General features: G+C 29.3%; 1 protein-coding gene across 4 annotated transcripts in view; it reads right to left on the minus strand.

The window, feature by feature from the left end:
- Positions 1–1,189: 1,189 nt before the first annotated feature.
- LOC123298189 (kazrin) overlaps positions 1,190–25,175 on the minus strand; it is a 29,796-nt gene continuing 5,810 nt past the window's right edge. Inside the window, exons 3-14 of one of the 4 annotated variants that reach the window (XM_044880122.1) lie at positions 19,544–19,902; positions 19,151–19,330; positions 17,973–18,234; positions 16,152–16,239; positions 15,902–16,083; positions 15,567–15,763; positions 14,149–14,358; positions 13,447–13,605; positions 13,261–13,384; positions 12,590–12,734; positions 4,772–4,961; positions 1,190–2,027 (exon numbers count right to left, since the gene is read on the minus strand). In XM_044880122.1, the coding sequence (XP_044736057.1) occupies positions 1,542–2,027; positions 4,772–4,961; positions 12,590–12,734; positions 13,261–13,384; positions 13,447–13,605; positions 14,149–14,358; positions 15,567–15,763; positions 15,902–16,083; positions 16,152–16,239; positions 17,973–18,234; positions 19,151–19,330; positions 19,544–19,902 (2,582 nt within the window). In that variant the 3' untranslated portion in view covers positions 1,190–1,541. Of the gene's footprint in view, positions 2,028–4,771; positions 4,962–12,283; positions 12,341–12,589; positions 12,735–13,260; positions 13,385–13,446; positions 13,606–14,148; positions 14,359–15,566; positions 15,764–15,901; positions 16,084–16,151; positions 16,240–17,885; positions 18,235–19,150; positions 19,331–19,543; positions 19,903–25,175 lie in introns of those variants that run through there. The other 3 variants (XM_044880121.1, XM_044880120.1, XM_044880123.1) reach the window with 3 other exon arrangements.

A 25,175-nucleotide genomic window follows, 5' to 3' on the forward strand; every position in this document is an offset into this window, starting at 1 on the left:
AATATAATTTTCATGAAAATTTGTTTCATTCAAAAGTGTTTTTTTCAGTTTTGGAACTTCGAACATTGATTCAACTCTTTTAACAATTGTAAAATGTTAACATGTTTTACAGTTAATTTACTCACCTGTTTATAGATTTACTTATGATGCTATCCATTTTATCTTATAGTTTAACTTAATTATAACTGAACTCGTAGAAAGAAAAATTGGACATTTTAGGTGTTCATATGCTTCATATGCGCAAAGTGGTTTGGTTGGCTGTTTTTACAGGATAAATGTCACTGAACTGAATTGTAGATATTAGATTAATGAAGATCTTTACCATCATACATTTGTCAATTTCCATTTGAGGAGTGTTAAATTACGTTTTAGTGTCTGTCCGAGGATATGGCATACTAAACGTTGGTTTCATGTAGCGTTGAGTATACAAACTAAACATGGGTGTATTTGTATACAATAGTCCTTATATTATGCCATCACTTTCCTACAAAGCCAATGCATTAGGCAATAAGGTTCAATGGGAAACTAAAACGGCAAGGATCATCTATGGGAAATTTTCCTTGAATTACTTGGAGCTATTTAAGAACAAAAACTTGCTTTTAATTCCATGAGGTCGCCAAATAATAGCTAATGCTGTTATTTGTAGAAGATGCAGTATATCAAGACTTGGGCGGTAAAAGAAAGTGCTTGGTGCTCAAAACAAGACTTGGGCGGTAAAAGAAAGTGCTTGGTGCTCAAAATTCGTTTCTTTCTCCACTTAATGATGACCACTTAATATAATTTTTGACAGTATATAAATTTAAATTCGAGATTGTACGGATCTAGCAATATTGTGTCACATTATAGTATTCGATTTTATCCATCGAGAAGCCGCGTTACTGGCTGTTACATAGGCTTGATACATACTAAGAGGAGAATAGTATTAGTAATCTTAACATCAAAAGCCGGCAAGTTCAACACTGCACCCGTTTTGCTTAAAAGCTTACGTTCGTAAGTATGAAGCAGCTCATTTTTCGATTCTACACGGTAAGAAATGCATGGCGTTTATCACAATTTATAATGATGTATTGTCGTAAGGTCCATAGCTATGACGTTATTTTCAAAACAGTATTGTAAATAACGCCATGGCTATGGATCTTACGGCAATATTATATAAGTATTATCAGATACTTTTGGAGTATCCGTCCCTATACCATACCAGCATTGTAATAAATGCCGAGCAATTCTTACGTGTAATAAGTTTTCACTTTATGCCTGTGATGATAATTCTTATTAAGAACTCAAATTGGCAGAACAATTGCTATCAACAGATTTTAAAGTCAAGAAAAAAAGTAAACCAGTGCCCATATCCGAGGATATTTTGCGTCAGACTTTCAGATAATGAACTGGAATAAAAAATATAGTCCAATTGGACAGTCCAAGAAAACCACTGTGGCAGACGCAAGCTCGTCAGCGAAATGAGACATAATGTTAGGGGCCCATTCGTCTGTATTTAATTGAGCAGCTGTATTTTAAACTTAAATATTATAAAGGAGATATTTTTAAACTGGAGACGATACAGCAGTAATACTATCAATATCACCAATACTTTTCACTCGTCGATGATTTTTCTTACCACGATGCAAACTATTTGCTAAAAAATTATTTTTAAATGATGATTTCTCAATTTTGGGACTAGCATAACAACAATTTTCTGTTGAGACAGTGGTCGTGTTTGTTTTCGTTGGTGTATCAATAATATTATCTAAAAAGTCTTTATTTGTACCAATTTTTTGGTAATGATTTGTTTCATATATTTCATCGTCATTCTCTGATATTAAATTGTTTATAAAACCACCAGAATGACGTATATTGAAGGGTGTTGCGTAAATTGGTGATTCACCAGCTGAATGTGCATATCCTCGACTATATGGATATGATGGTGGTGGACTAATACGACTTACAATTGATGATGTCTCTGAACTAGATGTTGGCGACTGTTTATCTCGATCACCTTTCATTAATCCAAATGCTCGGCTAAGGGATCCCTGAAATTTTTTTAAAGAATTATGATAATCATTAAATTTTTTTGAAAAAATTCCTGCATTTTTCACTGAAATAAATAAAGGACGCACAATGTATATTGAAAAAAGTCGAAGGTTTCAGTTATATTTAATGAGCTCATTTTGTAAATCTAGAGGAGCAAAATTCTTTATGTAACTTCCGATAATGAGCAGATTTTTGGAAACCAGAAAATATAAATATATTGTTTATGTTTTTTTAGATTTAAGCCTGTTTATGACTGCTTGACGTCATTATTGATTTTTAATATATATGTATCAAATATATGTTCCAATATATGTATCGAATTTTTTTTGCTCAGCAAGCAGATAAAACATACAATTGGATGGATAGAGCCCTCAAAAATGGAAACTAAGGCCCCTTAAATGATTTTTAAAAAAAGTACAAAAATAAGAGAAACCATGTGACGAATAATGTTTAGAAGGCTCAAATGAAGCTGGAAAATCTGATAACTAAATAGATATGAGCACGTAAATAAATGGGTATGAGCACGTAAAATTTACCCTTTAAAAAAAAATATTAGTATCCACTATTTTAAAATGCTAACCTTTAGAAAATTTATTTACATTTGAGAAATAAATTTCGAAAAATTGTAGAGAGTCACTGCATAGTATGAAGTTCAAAATCGTGTAAACCCTTTATATGCGGCTTCAAATTTGTAAAATCTAGAAATTGCTTTATACAAATCGGTAATGTTCTTTGAAAATTATACTACTTATTAAGAAGATTATTAAAGATATCCATAAGTATTAAATATTTTTCAAGAATTTTTAATAAATCTTTTTAAATATATTGACAAGAAAATACAATTGAACAAATTATTATAAAATACAAAATATTGGTTGAAATTTCGACTATATTATCTTTTTTTTCGATAATTAATTAAAAAATTGTTAAAAAATAAAAAAGTACAGAATTTTTTTTAATATATACACAGATTCGTTCGAATAGGAATTTTCTTTAATTAAAAAAAAAGGACTTGAAAATTTTCGTATTTTATTATTATTAAAAAACATATTATTTGTTCATTTTTTGAAAAAAGGAAAATAAATTAATTAAATAACATTTTAGCTAAGCGGAAGACTTTTTCAATTTATTTATTTAATTTTTGTATTCCTCGTCCTTCAATATAATTTTTCTCTTCACTAAATAATTTTCACTAAATAGTTTAATAAAATAATTTTAATTTGTTTTCTATAAATATTCCAATTTGTTTGTTTCATGATTTATATCTATTTGATGATTTGTTCCGATTTGAAATCGATCGAATTTATTTAATGGATTGTTTTAAATTTTAAATAAATAAAATATATAAAAATTTAAGTGTCATTATAGTGCAGGAGGTAATTGATGGTTTTGTCTAGAAAATTCAGTGGAAATTTTAAAATCGGTAGTGTTAAAGATTTATTGCTATTTTTTATCTAAGTAAGAATTTCGGTTGGCCTTCCCACAATAGCATACATATAATATAAACTGAAATGAGACCATCAAAGAGAGATATAGGATATATAAATATACCAATTATACTCATATCCAATAATATCTACTCTCTTTGTTGGGTGGAATCATTTCAGTTTCATCGTCGATTCATCGTTTGTCCATTTAAAACTAAATGGTCTGTGCCTTGGAGTATCAAAGACGGCTATTCGAAAAAAAAATAGCAGTAGCGAACAAGTTCTCAATATAATTGTACCAGTATGTATTTTACTTTAAGTAAAAAAAGTTTTTTGTTTTATTTACTAGCACAGATCGAACTCGGCCTCATTTCAAACTCCTGGCGAAAATGAGAGCTGTTATAAGTTTGACCGCTATATATCTGTCTGTCTATCTATCTGTGTCATAGTAGCTCCTAAACGGATGAACCGATTTTGTTTTGTTTTGTTTTGGTTTTTTGTTTATTGAAAGCTAATTTAAGCGAGAGTTAGATATGTTTCAAAAAATCGGTGGAACATGGGGAGAATTTTTAAAATTTTATAAATTTCACTTGGTATTGTTTACCTACTTCTTTAAAAAAAGAATATTTCTCTACAAGCCGATTTTTGTTAAATGAACCAGAAAACACACATTCAACTAAATTGAGCATTATTTTCTAAAAAAAGTTCCTGTGAAATCATTTTATCAAAATGGAGAAATTATTTTGAAGTAATTACGTTAAGCGTGTTATGAAAAAAATGATTCGAGTAAATTTTTATAATGCGTAAAAAAAACTACATGTGTTGAAGTTAGTAACAATTTTTTAACACCATGAAGTAAGTTGATAAACGAACGATATTGAATGATATTGTCACTCACAATAGCCAAGAATAGATACATGACAGATTAAATGCCGCCTAAAGAAGTTTAATTTCTAGCAAGCATATATAAGTTCACACATCCTTTTTTCATGTAGTACCTTCTTAATAATGCAAAATTGGAGAGTCATCTCTAAGTCTATCGGAATACTAGCAATTTTTAAAACTTTCGCAGAATTTTCCAAACTAACCTCGATCACCAAATGACTGAGTACCTATAAATTTTGTAGTATAAATTTATATATTTAGTGACATAAAACTAAAAATAAAATAAAATCACATCGAAATTAAAAAAGCGTCATGCTTGTTGAACGAACATACCTAAACTAACACATCTCCTACCTTGAACTGTACATTTGGAGAATTTTAGAGTAGTAACTATTGCAGAAAATTTTAATATTAAAAATATAAATACATACCCTTAAACTTGACCTTCGCGATTCACTCTCCTGATTACTCGATCCCGTATTTGTTGTTGGTGGAAGTGATGGAGCCGCTAAATTTCCACCGCATGATCGTGAAAAAGATCTTCCTAAAGAGCCACCTGGTACACGTTGTTGTTTTGAGGCTCCAGCACTTCGTACACGTATAAAGTGCTCTAAGGTGGATCTAATAAATACAAAAGTGCAATGAAAAACATAAGCAAAAATCATAATAAAGAAAGTTGTTTCTTTGTAGGAAAAAAAGTAAAGCTATTTATATTATGTTGTTGCAAAAAACAGAAATACTAGTAGTTTGTAATGAACAGTAATAAAATGAGCACAAGCATTCTATGTCAGTGAAAATGAGAACAATGATGAAGATATGAATGATTTCATGATGATGTATGATAATGATAGTTCAATTAATAAAAGTCAAAAAGCACAAAAATTTGCTTCCATTCTTTTGGCCAAAAAAATTCAATTGATCACTCTAAACATATAAATTAAACGAAACGTTTTCCAAACTGTAGAAGTAAGTAGTCATAATCCATGCGAACGATATCGAACAAAAAATTCGATTTTACTAAATCAATTATCGTTATAATTAGATCTCCGTCAAAAATAATCTGTTTGGGGATTTTAATCGTTTCTCTATCTATCACTGCGAAAACGTGATCCGAAAATGGGAACAGTAACTTCATTTAGATATAGTTTTTTGTACCTTAGTCAGAGACGGATAAACCATTAGGCAGAGTAGGAAGTTGCCTAGGGGCTTCGCATTGGCTAAGGATCCTAGGAAAAGATAAAAAAAAGATAAATGTTATAACCAGCGCCACAGACAAGCGGGCGCCAAGTTAAATTAGAAAAAATAAAATAGGGAGGAAAGGCAAATTTTTATGAGAAGGGCTCCACACAAGGGGAAGGAACAATTTGATTTACGAAAACTCAAAAAATGACTAGCGGTGCCTGATATTACATTTCCTATGGGCCTGGACCTGAGTTTATTCGGCACTGACCTTAGTACTGAGTTGGAGATTTAAAATTTTATGCATTTTTTCGATAAGAGATCGCTTAGAAATATGTGGTGTTAATCTTAAATTATTGAGTAAAAGACAATAGCAACTCCGAACAAATATTAAGATGGAGACATTGTAATAATAGCCATATCAAAACAAAATCCGAAAGTAACTTTTCCGGCTCATGGATTAGGTTCTCTAATGATTGGTTTTATTATCTGAAAGCTTAATATAAACTTAGAGATGCTTATTAACACCGCCGCTTCAAACCTTAATATTGAGAAAAGCTTGGAATATATATTTCGTGAAAAATTTAATAAAAATAATAAAATTTTAATATAATTTCGAAGTATCTCATTTATATTTACAAAAAATATCTATTTTCCGTTTTGCTATCGGATTTCTTCGACACTTTAAGACGAATTCTAGTCAAGGTGTACGTTTAGAAGAGCCATTTTTACTTTAAATATGAAGCAATTTTTTATGTATTTTTCTCTTATTAACTGTGTATGATGTTTGTAATGAATAAACAAAAATATAAATAAAAAAAAGTGCTATTTGTTGATAAGTATGAGTGCTAAACAAAGTATCATCCAATTTTGAAGCAACATTGCATTTGAATATATTTTTTACTTTTATGTTTATTTTAGGGCTATTTATTTGGTCTATTGGGTTTAGTTTTTTTTTATAAACTAGATTGATTGTGCCCGGCTACATCCGTGCAACACATACATATCCCTTATCTAACAATAATTTTAGAAAGTATTTTCAAGATTAGACACAAAACGAAAAACTTGTTTTCGGTCTATGAATTTTAATGGTTCACGGTCTCTAGTTTATTGAATACTGAAGCAATGGGAAGAAATAAAAAAGGCAAAAAACTGTTCTTTCTTTGGATGTTTTGCTGCTTTATTATTATTGTTTCAATATTTAATTATCAAATTCCGTAGAATTATATCAACATATGCAGTGAAAAAGGGAACAATATTTCAAAAATTTCTGCCTATTAATATTGTATACTTCATTAGTAGGTACTAATTACTTTAAAAATAAGTAAAAATTAAAATTAAATGCTAGCACCGTCATCAGTTTGATGACGTAAATAGATCTCTCCAACTGGGCATTCGCGTGACTTTATATTCGAATGTCATAATAATTTTTCGTTTATTATCTACGATGGAGACATTATTTTTACACATACAGAATGTGTCTGAGAGGAATGGACCATTAGCTACTCTTGAAAAGTGGGTGGTTCTTGAAAACTAATTATGAAAATAATAGTACTTTGCCACCCGTATGGGATGTTTACCCACCACACTACCCAGTGGAGCGGTAAAGGCAAGCACTTTATTTGTACTTCAAACTCCGCTTATAACTTGTGCATTTGAAACTGCAATAATTTATTTCTCATTAATTAACTTGCGGTAACTTTAAAAAAGCTCAACAAAATTTCCAGTAGTAAAATATCCAGCTTAAGAACAGTTTGTTGACCTTTTAATTTATTATTCATACCCCTGGTAGCATGAATGATTATCCAATGTAATTTAATAATGATCAGCAATTTTATGTATTGGTTTAAAAAATAATGAATCAATTTCAAATCTTTAACAATAATCAATATACATTTCTCCGCCGAAAAAATATTTCAATATTTTCCATTTTGTTCGAATAGACTTGCCAAAGGAAACGCAAAAGTTATTAGTGTTTTTTTTCTTTAAATTAGAAAACTAATTTGCAGCCCTTGAGGGCTACTTTTTTTTGATATTTGTATAATTCGTTAATTAAACACGTCAATATTAGATACAAAGAAGGCGTTTTCACGTAAACGCAATTAAAAATTTGTTAGTTTTAAAAGAATGAAATCGTTTCCAGAGAAAAATTTATCATTTAGACGCTATGAAGCAGCGTACATCTTTTTATTTGATCTGGTTTCATTTGCAGGCTTAAGAATATCATTAAAAAGTTATAAATTTGCTTTACTTTTTATCATTTTACTAAGAAAATGTCAAATGAAAATGGTAAAAAAAAGTGCTGCGTACGTACTATACTAGATAATGAAAACGCACGATCAAAGAGAAACATAATTGGAATGCTTCATATAGCAATGAACAATACAGTGAATTTTAGAACGGACACGAACAATCCACATCTTGGTGCAACGAAATGAATCACTACATTGTAAGTCTATGGATAATAGTATGTCTATCATCTATTATCTATAGATACATCTGTACCAACAGGTTTGACAGATAATTATTACTTAAAAAAGAGGCAAAAAGACATTGAATGGAAGTGTTAGTTAATTTTAAATTTTTAATTTGTAAATTACAGTATGTTAAACTTCTGTTTTATGTGTTCCTGTATATTTATTTATTTTATGTTTTGACCAAAGTTTAAACAATCTTTTAGGTAAGATTCTAAACACTATGTTTTCACATATAAAAAATTTTTTTCAACGAAATTTTAATTCTATTATTTAGTTTAATTAACAAACAATAATTTATTGACTGTTTTTGTTGTAAAGCCTTGAAAATGACCCAATTGAGGTCGAAACGTTGGCAAATTTAAAAATAAAATACACTTGATTTGTGTACGGATTTGACTAGTGTTATGCCTTCGATACTGCTTTACTGTCTTAAAGTCTTAAAACGTTTGATTTATGGAAAGAAAAGTCGGATTTAAAAAACTTTTGTTACTACTCCAATCATGTAAGGGTTCAAATCTTTATTTTTATAATAAAATTGTTGTCTCAAAAGTCACATATGGTCACGCGAGCGCGTCCTTAGATATTCAAGGTTAAATGTCTCGAACATCAGTTTTTTTGTGAATATCTGGTTTCGTTTGCCTTCAATCGTATTAACATTAACTATAAAAGTTGTGCAGGATATTTTCTACAAATTTTGTCTGAAATTTTTTTTTGGATGTTGAACCATTTTTGACATGGAGGGCGCAGACCGCGCAGAAGATGCACTTAGCTTAACTAACTTCAGTGCTGGGTCAATATTTATAAATACAAGATATGAAATAATTATTTAAGTAGTATTTAATGAATAATTATGAAAAAAAACGCATAATAGACTGAGATTCACGATTGACTCTGTCTGAGATTCACGATTTGCCCATGTCTTATTTTTCACTTAATTATCGATTAAATACTACTGAAATAATTATTAATTTAGAATATTTTTATTAATTTATGCCCATTAAAGTAACGAAAAGGGTCATATATTTTTTATTCTTACATAATTATGAAATTGATTCATTTTTTAATAAACTAGAAAAACTTAAGATTTTTCTATTTTGTAATATTTAGCCAATATATTTGATTCGATCCAGAGTCAATGTTCAAACATCGTATTATTTAATAATTAAATATAGAGATCTAAACACAGTGAATAAGTTTATAGTTTTTCTTTTCCATTTTTTTAATATTTGGACCTAATTTATAATTTATGTACCGCAAAAGAGAAACTATTTTGGGTGCTATTTTTATATAATGCGCTATTCTAAAATATGCATGCAATAAATGCCAAAAACATTGAACATTGAAAATAAAACAATAAATTTATATCCCACACATAAATTAATCATCCAAATTAAGTGGTCGTTGTTCCCGTAATATAATTGTTTTTTTAATGTGATGAATTCTGAATTTAACATGAGGCAAAATGTTCATGATTTCTGATTTAGAAACATGTTTTAAATATTAATGATAAGTGGTTGTTTGTTAATCTGAAAGAATTATATATTAAAATATAAAAACATACATTCTTTTTTGCTATATTTGGTTTGCTAACTTCCAAATATCAGCTTATTGACCTTTTTCATGTTTATCATTACTTAATTGATTTGAACACATTATGGCCATTTACTAACTTTTCTCGAAATTATAAACAAAAATAACCATTCATTGGTTCATTTAAATTATAACGTATTCTTTTTTGTTATTAACCCCCAACTTAAAAAATAGGTGTGCCTGTCTTTGGCATCGTAGCGCCTAAACGGATGAACCGATTTTGGTCTCGTTTGAAAGTTAATTTAATAGAAAGTGTTCTTTGCTAGGTTTCAAGTGCGAGTTTAAGGTTCCGTACCCGAAAAACTAAAAAATTGGCGATAATCTTCAAAATCGGATCAGCTTGGAAAAGGCTTTAAGGAAAAAGGTAATAAATAAGAGAGTGTTCTTAACTAGGTTTCAAGTGCGATTTTAAGATTCTGTACACGAAAAATTTGCCGGAGGTTTTTAAAATTTTGTAAATTTCACCTGTTAAGACTCCAACGTAATGGTTTTCATTTAGGGAGTCATCCATAAAAAACTGAACTGAGCCCGGAAACAAAATTTGAATTTTATGAATTAAAGGCTGTCGTAAGGTTTGTTTACATTTACAAACAACTTAAAAAAGTAGCTTATCTTAAATCATGAAGAAAATCTGTTATGGGAGAAGATCTGGGAAAAAAATTGAGTCATTTCAATTTGCTTTTCATAAAAAGTAAGTGCTACAGTGTGTCTAAAAAAATTGTAATTATCTGAAATATTGAGCACCTTTAAATTTTATTGTTTTAATTAAATCACACGATTCATCCATTTAATAAAGGAATTCTATCGGCAGTATAGAAAATTTTTTTAAGGCTTGTTTGGTGTTTAATGTTATTTTATTTTTTATTTTAAGTTATCAAGGAAGATCGATGATTAACTGTATTATTTTTGTAAACGACTTTTCCGAAATTCCAAATGCTACTACTATGACTTCCGAATTCCGAAGTCATAGTAGTTTGTTTTAAGTATAATTGGCCATGTCAAACGAACTTGTCGAGGTGAGCAGATGAAATTCGATCAATAATACCTATCCATTTGAAGATGATTATTAATTATCCTCCCTAAAACTAAATGTATTCCCATATCACTCCACCCCCGTAATTATCTACGGATGAGTTTTACAAAATTCTAAACCCGTGACAAACGCGTGCGTTACCAACCAAACGGTATATCTCATATTAAAACATACTAAAACTGGTATGGAGTTTTATATCCCTCTATAAAGTCCGTAAGGGACAATTTTAGTTAATAATTATTTTTATATGTTATCAAACCATGTTTGTACCACATTCAACACAGCTTTGAATTTAGCGTTTAATTTTCTTTAATCTGAAAATAATAATAAAATTTTCTTTGGCCTCTTTAATCACATATGGTGGCATCTTCTCGAAATATTGGAAAACTTGAACACAAAAAGGTAGTAGTTTGTTAAGAGGACAGTTTTTTATTTAGTAAATGACCATAAAATATTTATCAATTTTAAAAAAATGAGTAAAAATAAATAATTTAAATGTACGTCTAGTCTGTAATGTCTTAAACCATTTTGTTTCAAATTAATCATTATTATCTTATAAAAATTTAGTAAATCAATATCGGGTTGCGAGCAGGTTTCATAATTTATAGTCGTATTTAGAAAAATTTTCTTTTCTTTTAGATCTTTTTAGATTTCGAACGGTAAAGTTAGAGCGAAATTTTACAAGATATCACGTAGTTTTCGAATAATGTAAACAATATGTAGCCAACGTCCTATAGATTAGACAAGGAAACAAGGGAACTCACTGACAGCCTTCTCTTTCACTTATCATATCGCAAGTTTTGGGCCCTAGCGTTCTCTAGTTGTGTAAACTCTTTGGTATTTTATGAATTGTCTTTAATCTTTTATTCGACATTGTAATAAGCCATAAATAGGAAAATATCAATCCTGTAAATTATTTTATGGGCAAATATAACTTTTGAAGTACGCTCCTTCAAGGAACTTTTGTTTTACAACTGCACTAAAACTCTATTCTTCATTTACGCCCAGAAAAATTTTCTATCCAATAATATTGTCGCTTTTTTAGCATGAAATTTATATTATAAAAAAGTTTTTTGTTTTTTTCGTTTTAATTTTTTTCACTTTGAAAAGTTTAATCATAAACTCGAGGATTTAAAAATATTTTCGTTTAGCTGTTTCACATAAATTTTTCAATAGCTTTATTACCGTATGAAAGGTTATTTTCTACTAACTAAATTCATGATTATTATCCGTATAAAGTTTACACTTTACCTAAGATTACTCCAACAATTCATTTATTTGAACGAATAAGATTTTTTTTAAATTTTCATCAGTCAGACTATAAATTATAAAACCTACGTAAAATTAAAATTAATTATTAGAAAGAAACATGATAATTTTCGCAAAGCTAATTAATTTTTGTTGTTAATTAAAAAATAAAAAAATAAAAACATAGAATGATTGTGTCATACTTCTAAAATGTAATTTGTTTTTCCAAATTTTACACAATAAATATTTTATGAACAATACAATTAATATACATAATATTTGCCAATTAATTAATTAATTATATTTTTTTAATTACATTATACATATAACTAATATTTTAGTTTTTAATTAATTAATATTATTTAGGATTAGTTATTATTCATTAGTATTTTGATGTTTACTATTTTTCTTAATTTATTTATTCTGGCATATAACCCTCGCGCCCGAAACTTTAACAATTTCAGATTTGATATCTGTAATAAATTTTTTTAAGATAAATTAATCAGGTTTTAATAATAATTATTCTATCTAATTACGTTATACGCAAAAAAGAAGAAATTTTTAGTTATTAAAGCATTCTATCGGTTTTTTTTCGACATATTTTTTTCTAATTTGAATATTTTGTTTTGATTAGTTAGTATTAAATTTTTTATCTTGAATATTTAGATTGAACACGCGAAGCTTCGGCTTGAATTTCTTCCATCTGGTAGAAGATAACATACCGTGCTGGTAAAATTAATGCTTCTAGTTCTGCTATCAAATGCCTCCGAATCATATTTTTACTAGGTGGTATTCCTAAAGCGGTTGCCATTGTATCACCATTAAATGACGGTTCCAGTACCACTAAACCACCATGGACTCCACTATCTGTAAAATCATTTGAAATTTTATTTCAAAAAGGTTAAAAAAATTATCAAATATTTCAGGATTTTTAGAGAAATAAAATACTAGAATAGAAAAGTGAAGTTGGTTTTTAAAAAGCTTCACTTTAAAATAGGTCATGGTATCAAGTCTAGTTTTAAATTTTTATGGGTAATATGGACAATTCGACATCAGCATTACCTCCTATTGATGAAATAGGGAAACAGAATATCTGACAGTTTGACAGATATTTCATTTTCTCCCGAAGATTCGTCTTAGAAATAGCAAAATTAATGACAACAGGTTTAGCCTTTCAAGAACAATTTGATTCGTTTAAAAAATTCTAAAATCCTTTAAGAGAAAGTCTGTGATGCGAATTTATATTACCACAACAAATACTCATTCACAAATACCAGACCATGACTTCTGCGCCAAATTGTAGAAATGATTGAAGGAACAAGGGGTCTAGTAATTTCTGACATATTAATTTTTTATTTTATTGGTATATTTTAAATAGATCATTATTTAGTACCTTTTAAGTTTTCCGAGTACTCTCCTAAGTCTATATTTCGAGCCCATCGAATAAATCTTTGGTTTGTCCATACTAATGGATCTGCATCCACAGATTCACATTGATGACGTCTAACCGCTAATGCCTATTAAAAAATATTGTAATTATTATCACATTTTGATGTAAAAACATTGCGAAAAAACTTACTTGACGATCATATTTCATAATACGTAATAAATGAATTCCATGTACTATTGACGCTTGATGGAATTTTCTTGTTACACCTAAAAATTTTTCTAACTCTTTTTTACTTAATTGATCTAACATTCTAGCATCTACCATATTTGTTGCAAAATTTTCAGCATACTAAAAATAAAAAATCATTAAATTGAATGTAGTTCTGTAAACTAATCGCCCAGCAGTAGTGTATCCTTTTTTATAGGGAGTCTAAATACGATTCTAGTTTTCTAATTTTGTGCTTGATTGAAATAATTAAAAATTTTTCACTTTTATTAGAATTATTGGAAATTTTTTTTCGATAGTACCTAAATTTCGCAGAAATGATACGTAAGAATAATATTTATACGAAAAAACTTTGTGAAAATTTATCAGTCCGTTTTTGCCTAAGGTGTACGGTTTGTGGAAAAATTTTTCGAGCAAAAGATGTTACTTTTTTAATCAATAACAACTTTCTAATTCGAAGTGTTCATATATCGATTACCAGTTATGGAGTAGAGAGAGCTTTTCATGAAGCTTCAAAACCTACTTCAAGTTTAATGCTTGCGTAAGATGCACCTGCACACCCAACATTACTCGCTTGAATTGAATTTCGATGAAAATAAACTTAACTTCATCTGTTAGGAAACACCACAACTAGAATATAAAACATAAAAAATCTTAAACAATTACCTGTGCAAGACCAAGATCGGGTAACCATTCACTTGAAACCCACGTATGCCCCAATTGTGAAATACAAGGATATCGTACCAAGTTTGGATTTCGATGCTCTTCAATTGCTAATCGTAACTTTTTTCTGTGCATTGGATGTGTGATACCCAAACCGCATTCCAATTCCAAATCAGACAACTCCAAAAGTACCTGACCATGTAAACCACGTATCTATAAGACCAACGAGTTCATACGAAACAATCAAACGCTTAGGTTAGTCGTCCGATTGAAAGCAATACATACTCGCATATTATGTAAATCTAAACGATGAGTAACAAAATAATTTTGATAACGTAGTCTCTTTACGTAAAAAATTTGTTGCAATAATTGTTACTTAATAAATCAAAGCAAAAGATATTACAGTTTTTATACGCCTTTATAAAAAAAAAAAATGACTTATTGGATTTGTCGATACGTTTAGGCTCGTTAATTCGATTAACGAAGGGAAGCAAAACATTATTTTATTAAAATTATTTAAAAAAATATATGGTAACGACGGAATTGGCTACGCCTTAACCAACTGAGCTAATAGGGCGACCCACGTGGGATATTAACACTTGATCAAAATGGAGACTTTTTCATACAAAATTTTATGGCAATTCGTGTGATATATAATACCAGCCAAATATAATAAGCAACGACGCTGTGGAGCACGTATTCGAAAAATACATTTTTTTAATTATTTGACCGCAGATAGATTCGATTCGATATAGTTGATTGCATTGTTTACTTTTAAGCGTTCTTATATAATCAAACGTCACGTTTTATCTACGTTCGCTTGTGGTTTGAGATTTTTCGCATCTTCTTTTAATCAAATAATATGGAACGCTGGTGTATATTTAATTTATTCGAACTAAGAGATGGCATTAAACAAAAATCTAAGTAGCGAATTGAACTTTTACGCATCTTACGTTTTATAACAATCAACAGTTTACTATAAATATTTTCCAGATGATTTTAACAAAATCATGTTTTACATTCTCTTGTTAAATCCTTTGTGGAAAATAAAAGCCGAAAATCATTTGTTAATTTATCACGTAACAATTTTTTTGCTGACTGACCACTTTGAGTTGACAGACTATCAAGTACATGATATTTAATAGAAATCGACCAAATTTATTTTGTTTCAATACTAAATTAGATGAAATCGCTTAGCGAAAATTAAAAAAATTAATAATAAAAAATAATTTAATCAAAATAGACGATTGTAATAAAACAATAAAAATGATTAATACACCTGAACAAAACCTGATGTTTTGTATGTATATATCATTTAAAAATACCAACCAAGCGTAGCAAAACATAACACAAATGAAAGAAAAACGCATTGTTGAAATGGAAATTATTGACTTTCGTATATTCTGATTAAATAAACAAACCTTGCCACTTTTAACATTTTCGGCACATCTTGCGCCATATTGTGGCATACCCAATGCAATTTCAATCCATGCCAATACTGTTGGTGCACGCCATCGTTCCATTGGTATTGAAGCAGCTTCTCGGAGTAACCTTAATTTCTCTGCATAGCCTTCTTCTGTTAATGGAGACCAACTGCGATATGGATCAAATGCCAATTCTATAAAAGGATTTTGTTCTTAAGATATATTTTAACGAACATTTAGATACTTAAAATACGCCCTTGTGGAAAATTTCTTTGTCAAAATCGTCGAAATCTACTAAAATTTGGCTTTCAATTAAAGTAAATGTTACCTACCGTTTTCCGGTGTTGAATTACTAAGTTTATTCCGATGACGTGACCTGGCAAACACTCTTGATATACTGCCCCATGTTCCTCCACGTGAACCACTACCAGGTCTACTATGTGGTACTTTCATTCTTCTACCCGCTCCTGATGTCGGTTCAATATCCAAAGGTGAACTAAGTTGTTCCACAGATCTAGAAATAATAAACAGTAATGCGTAAAATTATTCAAATTTAATACAAATTGAAGAAAGTATATCTACCTTGATAAAACACCAGAATCCATGGATCTTGTAAATGCGTTTGCGTTTAACGGGCTCAAAGTTGGGCTGCAGTCTTTAGGTGTTGCTACTGATGGACAAAATTTAAAAAACATTTTTAAACATTCATTTTTTAGAAATAATTGTCTAATTGTATTTATTTTAGAAACCAATTTTCTATAAAAAAAAACCACAATTCGAATTTCTGTAATGAACTCTGGCTTACTGCCTTAACTTTAAGTAACATAAAATTGTATAATTTGCCACCGCATAGCTGCACATTCAAAACTAGTCAAAGCATTTCTACAAAGCCTAAGTATGAAATTTATTAAATTAGCATAGCTCTCAAAGCCTTTAAAATTATGTTACTGGATCAGAAAATTTCCAAAATAAATACGTAATAAATTTTTACTTGTTGTCCATTTCTAAGAGGAAATTATATTAAAAGCATTTTAATGAAATGGTTGGTTCTTGGTTTCTTCTTGTGCATGGAAGTTTTACAGGTTTATATGACAAATATATTATGATTGGTGTTTGTACTAACTAAATACTTTCAAGAAATGGATGAAATTGTTTATCCTTACCAGTGTATTTATTTGGAAACAATGGCCGTGCTCTAGATTTTAGGCGTTAATTTTCGCCACAAAATTATCATAATAGAAAAGTTAATGTAATTAAACTAGTTAGTCTAATGCATCGAAAGGCTTAGATCGAGCAAAATGTATAATTATAAATTAGTGTATCTTCTATTTCTTTAACTCAGCTAAAAAGAGCGGAACTTACTTAGCCTATAGCAATAATAAGTATTTTCTGAAAGACCGAGCATAACTCGTTTTTTTATTTTTTTTTTTTCAATGAAATTCCATGAAAATTGTTGGATCCGATTCCTAGATTAAAGTGTCCGAGAAAAAACGACGTTTCCTAAAAATTAAACCTAGCTTGATCGATTTTCCTCTCTTGATCGAAAAATTTTTCCTCTCTTACCCCATATTGTGCTTTCATCCCCATACTTTTTGCTCTCCAGCTAATCTAGGAGAATCGTAGTCGCAAATCTAAATTTTCGAGTACTTGCGGTTTAGATTATTTCTATAATTTTTAAACCAGTTTAGATATATGAAAAAAAATCTATGCAAATCATCGAAATCCATCGAATTCCGAAATGGTCAGGAAAAATAATGTGTTAATTTGATATGCATTGCACTATGGGAGAAGTTTAGAATTCAAGAAGTTTTGAGACTTCTGTCTAAAGATTGGTTTTGAGAGAATTCTGAATTCAGTGGCTTTTCATTGCTTATTACAGTACCTATATCTCAACAGCAGACATTTCGTTTAAGAAATTTAGGAAAGAATTATGAGTCTAAGTATTAAAGACTAGTTTAAGACTCCTCTTAGTAAATTATTATTTATTATTCTCTGAAATAGTAAATAAACTCAGTCCTTTTGCTAATATTTTGAGTAAAATGTTATTATATATAAACAGTCACTTTGGTATAGATTATAGAACATAAAAAAAAAGAAAATTAGTTAAAACGATCACTATTACTGTCTGTATTTCTTCCCATAAGCGAGCAAAATTGAAGATAATGAATTGATTGATTCCATATTACGAACCCTCTTTAATCTTCGATTGAAATTTTAAGTTTATTCGTGATTTATTTTTCCTAAATAATTTTTGATCATAATATATTCTATAAAACTGTAACGTAGAGGATGTGAAAAATGATATGTTTTACTAACATTGATACATATGTGGTGCGATAGAAGAAACCACCGAAATGGTGTCTACATCTATGTTAGTTCCTTCTACAGTAATGGTCGGCGTACCATCTGTAGTTGAATCTGATAAATTTCCACCAGCTGAAGTTGCACCGCCACTTTCTCTATCAGAGCTAACACGAACCCCAGAATCAGCGCTACAACTACCACGATCGCCGGCTAATGATCCAAAACCAAGACCATGTTGTCCACTTGATAATAAGCCACCTGATCCTGGTGTTAATGAACCACCATTTATACTATGTCGTGGTAGTGATGGTAAACTCTCTTGATCTGATAAACAACCACTAGCCGCTAATTGACGACGTGCCTGTGGAATGCCATAAATTTAAAATTATTATACATTTTATTGGACTAATTCAACCTTTCGAAAATTGTATATATGCAAGGTGTTACTTAAGTTGGCTACATATGGAAAACTTTCTTTATAAAAATCTGTATATCTGTTCTTCTTTTGTTTATAAAATAGAATGAAGGCACATACATTATCTATTTTTTATTAACTTCAAAAAAAACATACGCTTTCTTCTTTTGGATGCCCGCACAAAAATCGATGAGCATTTGTTATTTGCTTTAAGGACGTTCATGCGTCAACAATATTAATAGAGAAATAAAAAACAATTTGATAATGCGATAATTTAAATGATTTTCTATGATTTAAGACAGGAAAAAGAACCTGTTATCGAATTAATTTAAATTTTTTTAAAGTTTAAAAAATGACTAAAAGTAAGTTTTAACATGGGACTAAATGAAAAATATAAATCGATATTTTTCAAAAATTATATCGATAACCATACTTGAAACTTTTTTTACCAGTTAATAATTATTTAAACTTTTAATAGAATTTCAAAAAAATTTTCTATTTTCTATTAATTTAAAATTCTTTAAAATTTACATACTGTTTCCCTATGAACGCACATAGCAAAACAGATACACGCATGAACGTCCTTCAACAGTATGACGTATGACGTCTTTGTGGGCAATTTTCGCGTGATAATATTATAAACTCTATTCTCATGCTAGCATGTAAATAAATATAGGGAATCAGTAAAATATTAAATTTTATAAAGAAATAAAAAACAATATACATTTATAAAAGTTTGGTAAAGTACAAGCGATAAATTTCTCTACAATAAAAAAAAGAAAATTAAATAAAAAAGTTTAAATAAGAAAAATTGTATAAACAAGAAAGGAAAATGTTTTTATGTAATTGTTAAAAAACAAACCTCTTGTAATTGTTCTTGAGCTTGTTGTAATTGAAGTTCTTTTGCATTTAATTGTGCTGCAAGTGACAGACTTCGTTCTGCTTCATCTCGTGCATGTCGCAACAAACTCCAACGTTCTCTTTCACGTTCTTCACGTTCATTGTTTAATTGTTGTAAAGATGTTTCACTATCCCTCATCCGCTGAAACAAATTGATAATAATGGGTAGAGATTGTTTTCAACAAATTCATTATGGGATTGTAATATAATATTTTATGTTTTATTTTAAGGATGTACGAGCACCAAGGCAATTTTGGATAAAAGGCTTGATTTTTTTTATGAATGTAAAATTACCAAAAAGTGAATACGGTTTCTATTTTCTTTTCAGGAGTTAAAAAATGATCATAAAAATTACCTGCTCATAATTTCTAATAAAATCTCTAAGTTCTTTTTCTTTATCTTCTAATGTTGCATACAGTTGTTTCATTTGATTTAATAAATCAAATTTCTCTGCTTTTAGTCGTTTGCGATCTGTTTTCAATGTTGCAATCGCTTCTCTAGCTAACTGAAGTTCAATTTCTAATGGTTGTAATCTTCCAGGCGAATCTTCATTTTCTGTGTTACCATCTGTAACGCTAACTTCATGTTTACTCACACCCGACACAACAAGTCGTCGAAGTCGAGTTATTTCTGCTTGTAGTCGTTCATTTTCTAATCGTAAACGTCTTGCTGCAGCCGCTGATACTGTTCCATTATTATTTGACAAATTTGATCCTGCAAATTAATTCATTTTTTTAGTGAATAAACTTTGAATTATAAAGTCAAATTAGCCATGATGGGCAGCATGGCGGCTTGTATTTAGAACAGATTTATTGTGCGTCAAGATAGTGGAAAACATGTTTAATTTAAGTATTAAGAAAAATAATACGAAATAAGTGATTTGAATGAGGTTGGATATGGCCAGACAAACCGTAAGTGGCTAGAATAACCAACTTGAGTCTGACGTGATCAAAAATGTTATATTAGCAAAGGTAATAACATAACATATTTGGTATTAAGAGATCACAATTTTTGTTAATATTTTGTATCTATTATTGATGAACTACAGAAACTTGTCTAAAAAGCAGTTCAATGGTACCTAGAATTGCTAAACAGGTAATAATTAAAATATTACCATTGGTTACTATATTTAAAAACCCGGTGTGTTCCGATTACTGGAATTGCATGAAAAAATTCATTATAAATAAAATAAAATTTTGCAAAATCAGCATTAGATTGTATGTATTTAAGCGAGACTGTACCCACAGCATTAAACGCGTGATATTGTAATGCAATTTTGTTTTTAGAATCATGACAGATGTATTTACAAACAAAAACAAACAACATAATTTTTGAAGAGGGGTATGGAAAGTGTGGTTGGATGAAAAGTGCTCGTTTATCGAGTGTTTCGATACACTATTACCATGTGGTCGATTATCGAGACTCAGAAATATAATATTCGAACAGCGGAATATACTCTAGCAGTTTCCGTGAAATAGTAATCTGCATCTGCTTGTTTGGAAAAAGTGTGCACTGAAAAAAGTTAAATTTCCCCTTGGCACATAAAAGATATGTAGCATTATAATTTAATTTACGTACATAATAAATGTATGCAGGTGTGCAGTGTTTTTAAAACAAATTGTAGATAAAGTAATATTTTGTTGTCTTGAAACAGAGCGTTCCATTTTAAACGAATCAGGTATTTATCTCGTGTACCTTTAGCAACATAATAAACTGATTAGATAAAGAATAAACACAACATTCTTCACGGTATTTAACGCTTGAGAGTTTTTACCAACTTTCTCCAACTTGACTTAGAGAGTTAAAAATGTGTTTCTGAATGTATAAAAAATGTCCATGTGGGTTCTCAATATTTTTTTCGAAACTCCGTACAGGTCAACGAGAGTTTTTTAACTGATTAAAAAATTATTAATTTATAAGTTTTTTAAATAAAATTTTTATGTACAAGTGTTCTAAAAGTCAAATACCCATTATACAAATTCTATAATGACTTAATTTTAATGTTACGTTTTTGAAATGGGTCCTTGATTTTCAAATATTTAACCAAAGAAAACAAATCTGGGTATAGCTAATGAAAAACTTAATATCGGTTATAATCCCTCTTTTCAGTTGGGACAATTTAAAAAAAAATGTTTTTTCTGGTTTGTTAAAATTGGAACACCTTATACAACGAGAAATATTTAAAAAATGTTTCTGTTGTAATTTAATAAGTTTTTAATTTAATTTTATACTGATTTTTACAAATAGAAACATTTCGTTGATAATACAAAATGATTCTGGACCGGCGTCGAATCGGGTGTAATGTAATTATGCAGGGTTTTCATAGTTAGACAATCGGATGCTCATCTATCAACGCGAACGGATTATTGTTTTTATGTGGTTCATGATACCAACTTTACCTTTTAGATTTTCAAACGTTTGTAAATAAAACCATAATATTAAAACTGTAGGAAAGTTATAAGCATTAAGATAATTGTTTTTGAGAAATATGAAAAATTAATATAATTTATAGACCAGTGTTTAGCTAGAAAAATGGTACCTGAATTCGATTTAGACATAGCTGGAATTTCCGTCGAACAATTAACTCTTTAGTAATTTTCATTTATGATAACTGCTTTTTTCGAAAAATAGACTGACAGTAAGTTTCGTATTAATTAAATTAATTAAATCAACAAAAACAATCGATTTCCAAATTATCAAATCAAATAAAATTAAATTGCAATAAAACACCTGTTAGGGAAACCCATGGCCGTTTCAAGTGTGTGTTACGGAATTTTTTAAAATATACTCTTGTAAAACGGACTATTTTATTCGATATATACTTATGCAACACATATTACAAATGTGTATTATGTATTGCTTAACACGAACGAATGCAAATGTAAATTTATTAGAGTACCCGACAGGTCCAATTTTTAATTAGTAATATTGTTACTTTTTTATTATTACTTTTGTAATATAAAATCTTAGTCTTATTAAATTAATGTTTCGGACGCATGGATCATTGATTGTTGTTATTTCACATAGTTTCATCATCCCAGGGGAGTCCACGGCCTAAATTTTGAATCCGTTTTAAGTACTGAATGCTGCGAGAATTATTCAACTTAATACGAAAATTGTTGAAATAACGTCAGTCAGTCGAAAACTTGCCTCTTAAATACAGTATAGCGTCCATACCTATTCTTTGTATTTAAGGTGAACGAATGATAAGAATCATTACTAATATTACCATTACCAAAATAATCACGAACAATTTTTACTAGATGCCGGTCTATTATTAAAGTAGAATTTCAGAATAACTGTTTTTCTTACATTCGTTAATGTATTCTAGGTCAAATAGAATAAAATTAAAGTTACTTTATTTCTGTCTAATTGTTTCCTTTAAAATGTACATGCAAAATTTTAATGCACACTGTCTCGTCGAATAAGCGAGCTCTATTCTAAAGAAAAAAAACGGGTGTGTCTGAAGTGGAATGAAATCGTAATGATAGTTAAAACAATAGCAGGCTCCTTGCTTAATATCGTAAGGTTTCAATAAAGCGCAGTCAATCACCACTATTCCGCGGGACAGGAGCTATAGTACTCATTCATGAAATTTATTCTTAAGCCTGCAAAAACTGTACTAAACTTTGAAGCAATACTTTGTTCATTCGTTTCCCCAGAAAGTTTAGGCTTTTGAATATTACTGTTACTTCTTGGAATAACTAATTGGCAATCACGCATTGACAAACCAGAAAACAATTGATGTTAGTATTCTTAGTTCTGTTACATATTTGACGACAAAAAACGATATAAATTATGACGAATTAGTATAAACCATTCGGGATTAATCAGGAAAAACTTTTTAATTTAAAGTATTCTTCTATCTCATTACCAGTAAAAAACAGTGAGTTTTGTAATTACCTTGAAAGGTTAAATTGAATTGAATGTATTCATGAGAATTGCGACCACGAACCCTACATTATGGTTTGAACCAGTTTTCTTGGTAACATTTTCCAAACATATTATGATGCAATTACTTATATACAATAGAAATTTCGATAAAAATTTGTTCAGTAAAATATATTAAAAAAATATTTACAGCTGTCTCTCAATGAAAGTCAGTATTTAATCTTATATAACATAAAAACAATAATCCGTTCGCGTTGATAGATGAGCATCCGATTGTCTAACTATATGGTGGTTGTTTGTAACATAGTTCTGTTAACGCATTACATCCTTTAATTCTTTCTCTCTGTTTCTTTAATATATACTACAGTTTAAGATGTTACAAATAAAGGAAAAGAAACTGTTTGGGAGGCAAAAGGATTTCCTTAAGGTTGTTCGTGAAATGAACTTAGACGTAAAATAAATAGTCCAAAAAAGCATGCCAGTCTGCTTATGGTAGAGACACAGCAAGCTAAAATTTTAGTTTTATTTTTCTTTGAAGTAACATCAATTCAATAGCCCTTAAGGATAATTATTTTTACTGGAAAGGTGATACAAAATTTAATTAGATTCTCTTTATTCTCACGTAAAACTTATTTCAAAAATTCATAAGCTTAATTTAAATTTTATCTTCATAAAAAATTTAAAGAGAGCTCATTTTACCCTACTCAAATATTTATATTCTTACTTTGTTCTAAGTAGGTGTTCTTAGAACAAAGTATCAAATTACAAAACCAATATTTGACGTTGTTGATCAAGTTTAATATTTTTACCCTTTAACCACAAGCTGTTATTAATATACCTATTGTAAACTATTTAAATATTTAAATTATAATTATGAAATTAAGCTTCTATTTTTCCACTTATGTTAAATTAACAATGTCAAACAATTTTATGAGTGTAATGGATCCCTGTTTAGGAGAAAAGTTCCCCTTATTTGTATTTCTTAACATGGTCGAATAAAATGGAACCTGAGAGGTACAGTATCGTTTCGGAAGCCTATGTACGGAAGGGAAAATTCTAGCCTCGATAAAAATTCATAGAGCTTAAATTTTCTGCTAGAAGCTATCTCTCCATCAAAACTTATACATTAAAATGTGAAAGGATGGTATGTATGGCAAATAAAACGGAACGGACTGAGTGTCACAGTATCGTTTAGAAGTGCAATGTAATGGACAAAAGATTCTAGTTTCGATAGAAAGGAGAACTATTTTTTCACCTACTCAATATACCTGCAATAACATTTTGTTAAAAAAAATTAAAAACATACTTAAAAAGCATTAACACTTTTTATTTCAATTTAACAGATATTGCAACCCCTTGCTTTATAACATTAAATTTTAAATGACAATTAAATTTATTTTATATATTTTAGTCCACATGTTGATAAAACGAGTTTTTTTAGTTAAAAAAATTTATTTTCATTTTTTTCCGTGAACTTTACCATTCAAATTTCTATTTTGAATCGTATTCAATTATGATATAAGATAGATGAATAGTACCTTACTTATAACGTTTGCACAATTTAAAATCAATTAAAAAAGATGCGTTAATTTGTGGATAGTTGGAAATCGTTTTCATCACTTCTTTTAACACGAAAACGAAGTTCTTTAAAGTTTGTTTTATCTAGTGAGCTTCAGGCGTCATATTCTTTTTAATCTCGTCTCTTTTTTACAAACTGTAAAATATTTCATACCAAATATAACCACATAAGATCGGTATCTACTTAACGAGATATTTTAGGTCACAAATTTTTTCCCAAGGTTCACCTTGCTCAACTATAGAAGAATCAAGTTAACCAGTTATGGCGCTCAGATAGATATAGAGGAGGAATAATAGAAAAAAGAAATAGAACTTCCAGATCCCTCAAACAAGAATTGAATAATCCTATAGGTATGTATTTATGAAAAAATTAATAAAAATTCAAAAATTTCGATGTTTTTTGCTCCCGCGCTTATAGCTCCATAGGTAAAATGGAACAAACTGAAAACTCCCATATTTTTATCTAAAAAAAGAGTTACTAAAGTACTTTCCAGCTTTCCACAAGCTAACGCAAAGCA

This window comes from Chrysoperla carnea, chromosome 4 (genome assembly GCF_905475395.1).
Source record: "Chrysoperla carnea chromosome 4, inChrCarn1.1, whole genome shotgun sequence".
Taxonomy (NCBI): domain Eukaryota; kingdom Metazoa; phylum Arthropoda; class Insecta; order Neuroptera; family Chrysopidae; genus Chrysoperla; species Chrysoperla carnea.